We start from the raw sequence: 8813 nt of genomic DNA, 5'->3' as shown, positions 1-8813 counted from the left end.
CAGCATGCTCTCTCCTTTCCCATCTCATTCCACCACAGGAATATAAATTGCTCCTTAAATTCTGTTCTTATTTTGTCCTGAACATTACAGGCTTCATCATAATATTCAGTATCTATATAATTTTTTTTTTTTTTGAGACTAAGTCTTGCTCTGTCATCTAGGCTGGAGTGCAGTGACGCGGTCTCGGCTCACCTCAACCTCCACCTCCTGGGTTCAAGCAATTCTCCTGCCTCAGGCTCCCCAGTAGCTGGGATTACAGACATGCGCCACTGCACCTGGCTAATTTTTTGTATTTTTAGTAGAGATGGGGGTTTCACCATGTTGGCCAGGCTGATCTTGAACTCTCAACCTCAGGTAATCTGCCCACCTCGTCCTCCCAAAGTGCTAGGATTACAGGCATGAGCCACCACACCCAGTCAATATTTACATAATTTTCTTATAGCTGTATTTCTAACATCTATCCATGCCTGAAACACATTTTATGCTCATAATTTTGTTGAATGAGTGACTGTGGCCAGCCCTCAGCTGTTCCTCTAAGACTCTTCCCATTGCTGGCATATGTCCATGGAGATGCCCAGTGCTCTTGGCCTTAGTTCTAAACATCCTATGCTCCCCTCTGCTGCACACCCTTCATCACGTCTCCTTTCCTGCCCCTTCAGTTCTGGTGCCTGAGTTACTTCTGGCTCCTGTTTCCTCCTCTCCTCCTCTCTGTTGGAAATTGTTGTACTCCTCATCTTCACTTGACGGGTCCCTCAGGACCTCTTTACTTAGTCTCCAACTTCCTAGACAACTACCAGGAGTAGAGAAAACTCTTATTCTATCATGTAACCTTTTTTTTTTTTTTTGAGATAGAGTCTTGCTCTGTTGCCCAGGCTGGAGTGCAGTGACACGATCTCGACTCACTGCAACCTCCGTTTCCTGGGTTCAAGTGATTCTCCTGCCTCAGCCTCCTGAGTAGCTGGGACTACAGCCATTTACCACCACACCTGGCTAATTTTTGTATTTTTAGTAGAGACGAGGTTTGACCATGCTGGCCAGGCTGGTCTCAAACTCCTGACCTCAGGTGATCCACCTGCCTTGGCCTCCCAAAGTGCTGGGATTACAGGCGTGAGCCACCACGCCCAGCCCACGTAACATATTAATTACACATTGTGTTAAACGCAAAATCAGATAAACATGTCCTTAAGCTGATGATAATAAATGCAGACTAGACAAAGACAACCCCAAGTACAGGACTTTGTAATCCTCTCCCAGAGACCTGTCTCCCAATTGCTCTCCATCTATTTAATGGCATTTTGGCACAGTAATTCATTATTCCCTCAGTCAACGAAGATCTATTCAATTCTTAATAATCGTAAGGCAATGTCCTTCACATTGTGAATAACACAAAAGTGGATTACGTACGATTTGTGACCTCAAGATGCTTACTGGCTCACGATAAAATATGTACAAGTTATGTGCCACAAAAGTACTGTAAGATTTCAGGTAAAATCACATCTGCACTGTCCCTGAAAATATATTAAGCTTTGGACAGGTCTCAATGTCAGCACACCAAGGATATCATTGTTTTAAATGCAGTAAGTTGAAATTGCTAAATAGGCTGTTCTTACTATAATGAGCTTAAGGGGGGAAGGTAGTGTTATCCTAATATTCTATTTTTTCTTTTAACTACTTCATCAGGAGGGTTTATTTATTTATTGGAAACATGCGGGAGTGCAGTGGCCTGATCATGGCTCACCCCAGCCTCTACTTCTGGTCTCAAGCGACCCTCCCACCCCAGCCTCCCAAGTAGTTGGGACTACTGGAGCGGCTAAGTTTTGGGAGTATGGGGGTCAGTGGTGGGTAGAGACGGGGGGGGGGTCTCCCTATGTTGCCCATGCTGGTCTCGAACTCCTGACCTCAAGTGATCCGCTCGCCTCGGCCTCCCAAAGTGCTGGGATTACAAATATGAGCCACTGCACCGGCCCAGGAGGATTTCCTGAACGTGCTAAAGGCAGTTAGTGTGTCGATGTCTTGGTGACCAAAGGTAGATTTCCGTCAGCAGCTTTCATGAAGGCTAGCTTTTAGCCTGTGCCCTCATCATGTGCCACAGATTTAGTTTTGGATTAGCAAATGTTAATCCACATGTAAACACTATGATCCACACGTTTAGCAATCTGATTACATTCTTTAAATGTACGTTTCAACCCCTGTAATCCTTAATTAAATTTAGATGTGAACAAATTCCCATTTGTGCCTTAGTTTAATTTATAAACAAGTAATCTATCAAAGCCTTCTCTCCCATAGCAAGCCCACAGAATCTAGAAATCCCTTGATCTCGCCTCTGCTCTCAGGACAGAGCCTTTTGTGTGTACAGCTCTCACAAATTAAAGAACTTGACTAACTTGAAGAAGAGATAATAAACCCTTTCCCCTAAAGGCGACTGTTCATTTGAGAGCACTCTTCAGAGATATTTTTAAGCCCGCGCTGCAACTAATGGGGGCAGGGAGAAGAAGAGCCATGCCCAAATGCACGGGGGCATCTCCGGGGGCTTATCATCCGGAGATGCCTCCAGTGGAGCTGACAAATCTCTGAAGTGGGATAGAGTGAGATTTCCCTGCACAGGGCCTCTGCGTGTGAGGGAAGGAGGGGGTGGGCGGGGGCCATCAGGGGAGAAGCCTCCGGCCTTTCCCTGTCTCTCAACACCAGCCCTCCCCGGCCGCCTCCCCCTTCCCCAATCCTCAACTAGCCGCGGGAGAGGGGCACCGGAGGCTGGCTGGGCCGGGAGGCTCGGCCTTTGTGGCTCTGTCCCCAACGGTGGCGCGGGGCAGAGGGGGCGGGGACGCGGGCCCGAGACCCTCAGCCAGGGATTGACCCCCAGGTGCATTGTCCGGCTGGGCCCATCCCCTCCCCCCCGGGCTCCGACCTCGCCGCCCCCGGCCCCCTTCCAGCGTCTCCCTCCGCCGGCCGCGCCGACCTCCCGGTCCCAGACCAGGGGCCAGATGTAGAAAGTAGTCCCAGGCTGGCGGCCGCGGCGCTGTCCACTCCGCCGCCCCCGCCCTCTGCAGCCGCCGCCTCACTCCGCCCCCAGCCGGACTCTCAGGCCCCCAGCTTCTCGCGAGCGGCCGTCCAAGCACCGGCCTCGCTGCCGCAGACATCCGCGCCACACCTCGCCACGCCGGTGCCGGAGCCAGAGCCGAGAGCCGGGCTACGTGCGTCCAGCCGCCGAGCAGAAAGCGCCCGGGGCGGGGGCGGCAGGCGGACAGCGGCTCGGGGCGGCGGGGGAGCATGCCCGCGCGGCTACGCTGAATGGCGCCTCCTCTGCGACCCCTCGCCCGGCTGCGGCCGCCAGGGATGCTGCTCCGCGCCCTCCTGCTCCTGCTGCTGCTCAGTCCTGTGCCAGGTGGGCGCACTTTCTTCTGCTTTCCCTTACCGCTGTGGGGCGGGAGCAGGCGCGAGTGGGATGGGGAAAGAGGAAACGATGGGGCGGGGGGAGCGCGCGGCGAGGTCCTCCGTGGTGGCGCTGACCGCCGGCCCCCGCTCTCGCCCTGCGGCCTGTCCGGAGCCGCAGGCTGCAAACACGAGTTGCCCGCGGGCTTTGCGCTGCGCGGGCAGGGCTGCGGGAACCTCTCCGGGCGCACACCCCTCCCTGCCGCGCGCCCGGGGGTGCTGAGTTCTGGTGGCCGCTGTCCACTCTGGTCTCTTCCTTCTCGCGCCATTGTCCCGGCTCCGGCCGCGTCCCCGCCTCCGCGACCAGCCGGGCTCCGGGTAGCCCGCCCGCCCGCCGGGGCCGCCGCGGCCGCACGTGGCTTTATTTATATTGTTTCCTTAGTGGCAGCCTCGCCGTGCAGGGGGCGCCGCGGTTCCGCGCGGCTTCCCGTGTGTGCAGTGGGAGTTCCCCCACGTTTTAGGGCTGCGAAAGGGAATAGATGAATTCATAGCCCCAGTCAACACCTCCTTGCCTGATCCCGGTCGAGCTAGGAGGAGATGGGAGGGTGGAATTGGCAAGGTTGGAAGTGAAGTGACCGATTTGTGCCCCGGAGAGGCAGGGAGAAAGGTCCCAGAAGCTGGAAAGGAAGGTAGCTAAATGGAATTTATTTCCTACAGCTAGGTATTTGGGGACAGGGCCTGAAGTGTGTACGGATCTGAAGATTCTTCCAAATTCTAGGTTCGCCTTGCACAAACTTGGATGAACTCATTTTTCTACCTTAAGTCCGTATTGGTTTGCTAGAAGAGATAAAAACGTAAAGTGAATGGGGTGACGGTAGGAGAGGTGTTCAGGACAATGGATTATTTTATTTATTGGCAGGTTACAAACACCAGACTTTTTCTGGAGTGGTTAGTTTCTGTTAGGCTTGAAAAGAGGATCAAAGTCAGATGTGGCTGAGAAACACAATGGGCGCCTTCCGGAGTGGTCCGCGCCCAGAGCTGGGCTGTTAGGGTGGCTCGCGTCGCCCTGGGCATACATTACGGGAAGCAGGGAGCCTTGAAGAGTGAGGATTCTGAGGACCTGCCTTGAGGAGAAACAAATCATTTCTGGGGGTTTGTAATCAAAGAACCATAACGATCAAGAGGAAGATGAAGCAACGCTTCCCTCATACACAACCATCCTCCATTCGCCCCCAGTCAATACGCGAGACTTTAAGATCGCCTGTGCGCTAAATGCAGGAGGTGACAGAGTATTATTTGATCATCGAATGCTTTATCCTGGCGGGGGCCAGGGGCGATGTGTATATACTTAGGATAAAGCCTTTCCTCTGCTCTGATAAAAATGTGTATTGGTTGATTAAGCAATCTCCTATCCCTATTAGACAGTAAGGACCAATTAGTCACGCATTTTTTCCAACAGTTGGTAGTTCTAAAAAAGTGAAATAAAAGTTTCCTAATCCGATCACCCACTGAGTACAAGCAGCAAGAGTTACCAACTTTTCAGAGTCTATTGTTTGTCTTTTAAATACCTCGCTTGCTCTGCAGAAATTAAGTAAATGGATTTCTTTCAAGGAGAGGAGATAGAGTCCCTGCTGTAAAAGGGCAGATAGAAAAACGCAAACTTGTAATTTGTCACAAAAGATAAACGCAGTTCCCAAAGGAGTAGGTGCCAAGGGTTCCAAGAACACTTCAAGGGACAAGGAAATAAACTTGCTTGTTCACAGAGTTGGAGTTTTGCTAATGATTTCTTGTAAAATTAGACTTTTACGACTTACTCTGTTCAAGATCTTTTTGACAAGCTTGTAAAAGCAAACAGCTTGTGCTCATGAGTTTTCCTGATGATTCTGAAACTCTAGCAAGGAACTTGAGAGAATTCATACAAGGCATAGAAGTTATTGAAACCTTCCCTATGCTTTTAGTGGAGATATAAAAAGTAATTTCTCTGACTTGTTGAAAGAGTTTGCTGAAATTTAGATTGGTTCATTAAGGTGTTTGTAAGCTAACTAATAAAATTTGTTAAACTTTGTCATCTTATACCCTGAATATGTGTTTTACAGTTGTGTGTTAAGGAACATTTTATGCCTGTAATTCTGGATGTGCCGTTCTCCTTTTTTCCTTATAGGAGTGTGGTGCTTTAGTGAACTGTCTTTTGTAAAAGAACCACAGGATGTAACTGTCACAAGAAAGGACCCAGTCGTTTTAGATTGCCAGGCTCACGGAGAAGTTCCTATTAAGGTCACATGGTTGAAAAATGGAGCAAAAGTGTCTGAAAATAAACGGATCGAGGTTCTTTCTAACGGCTCTTTATACATCAGTGAGGTGGAAGGCAGGCGAGGAGAGCAGTCCGATGAAGGATTTTATCAGTGCTTGGCAATGAACAAATATGGAGCCATTCTTAGTCAAAAAGCTCATCTTGCCTTATCAAGTAAGTGTTTAAGTTTTTGGTTGTTGACATTTTTCATTGCTACGTTTTGATGATTTCTTGTTTTATTAATATAATAATCGCCGAGATCATGCATACATTAAGAATTTTACTGGAGGTAATAGTTGATGCTAACTGAGGCGTATAGAGAAATCTGAAGAAAATACATATAGAAATTCAAATGAGTAATTGAGAACAGAAGTCAAATTAGGTTTAGAACACCAAGTAAAATGAAACCTGTAGAGGTGACTTTATAAAAATTTTAAGCGTTTCACAGTATGAAGAGTTGGATTTAGAAGTTTGGCCAACACAACAAAAGTTGTTCTAAAATTTAATCTTATGGAAATTAGTAATTAATGAAAACAATCACAAGCAAATTTTTCTGCTTTGCAGATGGCTCTTGAGTCCTAAATCTTTCTTATAGCACAACCCTCCATTTCTCTGACTGCTTTTAGATCACCCATGTTGCCTTTTAATTGTACAAAGGGCATTGGTCAGTCACTCTTAAGCCTTTGAAGTATTCCTAGTCTTTTCCTGCTGGGAGGGAAAGAGATTAAGGCCATTTCCATATTATGCCTAATGGACTTAAACCCGTATCTGCTCACTTTTCCCCTATTGTCATAAAGTGTGCTATCTAATGATTTCTTTTGTATTAACAACCCCATCAGATCAAACATTTGTCCAAGTGATCCATTACTTGGTGGCTGACCTGTAACTGTTGAGTGTAAAGATGGGCCTAGGACAAGTGCCGAACTCCTTGTGCCTACTGAGGCATACACCTTTTTCAGGTGATGAAACACACAGCTCTCAAGTGTAGTAGACTAAATCTCGAAAACCGAAATTGAATCTTAAAAAGTTTTAAGGCGTTTGACCTTCATGCTTTTGTTAATCCACAAAACATAGATTTTGCATTGTACCTACAAATTGATCTTTTACAAGTTGAGCAATAGGTAGATGGCATTCTTGAGATAAAGGCATAATCTTAACTGGGCTGGTGGCTAGCCTGTAATCCCAGCTGTTGAGGAGGCTGAAGCAGGAAGATTCCTTGAGCCCTGGAGTTTGAATCCAGCCTGGGAAACAGACTCCATCTCTTTAAGAAAAAAAAAAAAAAACCGTTATATTTAGGAAATAGTTGTTTCAAGTTCTATACAGTTGAAATTTAGGAAGCTATTGGCAGGAATTTCCTAGGTGACTGACTACTGTTAACAGTTCGTGTTCCATTTATGCCATCCTTATATTACTGATTTATTTTATTCTGTAATAAGGATTAATTGTAGAAAATAAATTGCAAGCAAAGATATTTCTATATCGACACATCAGAAAATCAGAGGTTTGCAGTTCTAGCCACACTCCTACCCCTGCCAAAGAATAGCATAAACCTGAGAGGATTTCTGATTTTTCATTTCTTCCTTCCTCTCTCTCCCCTGCCTCCTCCTCCCTTCCTACTTCCTTCCTTTATCCCTCCCCCCTCCCTTCCCCCTTCCTTCCTCTGTCCTTCCTCCTGCCCCTTCCTTCCCTCCCCTCCTCTCCCTCCCATTCTCCCTGCTTGCTTCCCTACCTTCCTTGCTTCGGTACCTTCCTTCCTCCCTACCTTCCTCCCCACCCCTCTTCTTCCTATCCCTTCCCTCCCTCCGCCCGCCCGCCTGCCCGCCCGCCCGCCTGCCCGCCCGCCTTCCTGCCTTCCTTCCTTCCTTCCTTCCTTCCTTCCTTCCTTCCTTCCTTCCTTCCTTCCTTCCTTCCCTCCTTCCCTTCTTCCCTCCTTCCCTCCTTCCTTCCCTCCCTCCTTACCTCCTCCTTCCTTCCTCCTTCCTTCCTTCCTTCCTTCCTTCCTTCCTTCCTTCCTTCCTTCCTTCGTTCCTTCCCCCTGTAATCATTGGCCAATAATTATTTTTTTCATGGTGTAATGGTTTTACTGAATAGTGCTGTTTTAAAGATAATATGCTTTTTATGCTTATATTCTGTTCATTCAATTTTTGTCCAATGTAAACTTGTTCTATAGAGTTGTAATTTTCCCAGCTTTTGGGGTTTGTAGAATCTTGTGTTTTCATCTTCAGGAACTGTAACTTATATTATCTCTCAGGGATAGGGAGTAGGTGGTAGAGGTGGCCAGATAGGCCATGAGAAGATGAAGCATTTATCATGACCACACATTGTTTCCAGGACCTCCTGAGAAGCCTGACAGAATTCTGGGTCTTCCAGAAACACTTGGAAAAACACAGAGCTTTCTAACTTCATAAATAAAATCTGAATGGTGTGTAATAGGTATAACAAAATGTCAGGACTGGCTTTTTAAATCTCTTTAGATTTTTGTATCTTTATAGAAATTATCACTGTTAATAATTACATGTGATTCATTTTGCAGGCAATTGTGAAGTTTTTATATTTTATGTATCTTTTAAATTAACAAAGTTCTGATATCTAAGAAATAAGTTTAGACGATGGGGGCTCAAATCCCTTTATCCTATGTTCAGAGTAAATATATATATATACACACACACATACAGGAAGAGAATAGGCATTAAGTGGACATTCTGGTTTTCTTTTCCTCCTTGTTTTTAAAGCTAGTTCTCTTTTAGGTATTGATAGCAGCAGGGTACAAGTGTGTTGTTTTTCTTAGTCAAGGATTTTATCAGCATATTTTTTTGTTTGTACAGAAGCACAATAGTACAGCACCTGGAAATCTAAAACTTTAATCTGTGCAAGTTTTAGATTTTTAACACACAGGCAATCAAGTCTTGGTCTCTAAACTTAGGAACTAGAAGCTGAAAGTTGCACTCTAGGCAAGAATTCCATTATTCATGTGTAAATTAGGAATTCACAGGGTTAAAAGGTTAGAAACTGGCCAGGATGAGGTTTACCCTTGTGATAAAGAGCAGATGACCCTCATTCATTGGCCAAAGCTTTCATGTAGCTCTTCTGCAAAGTTAGTTATTGCCATGAATTGTTCTTGAGGAATGCAGAAATTCAAATGTGAACAGGCCTT

At 46.6% G+C, this 8813-nt stretch overlaps 1 protein-coding gene across 1 annotated transcript in view; it reads left to right on the top strand.

Moving 5' to 3' along the window:
• The first annotated feature begins 2953 nt into the window (after positions 1–2953).
• Positions 2954–8813, top strand: part of PRTG (protogenin) — a 131438-nt gene continuing 125578 nt past the window's right edge. The window contains exons 1-2 of the mRNA XM_038010009.2: positions 2954–3382; positions 5531–5833. Of these exons, the coding sequence (XP_037865937.1) occupies positions 3289–3382; positions 5531–5833 (397 nt within the window). The 5' untranslated portion in view covers positions 2954–3288. The remainder of the gene's footprint in view (positions 3383–5530; positions 5834–8813) is intronic.

The sequence above is a fragment of the Chlorocebus sabaeus genome, chromosome 26 (genome assembly GCF_047675955.1).
Source record: "Chlorocebus sabaeus isolate Y175 chromosome 26, mChlSab1.0.hap1, whole genome shotgun sequence".
Classification (NCBI taxonomy): domain Eukaryota; kingdom Metazoa; phylum Chordata; class Mammalia; order Primates; family Cercopithecidae; genus Chlorocebus; species Chlorocebus sabaeus.
Note: the sequence above shows the minus strand (reverse complement) of the source record. Positions and strands in the feature narration are given on the sequence as shown.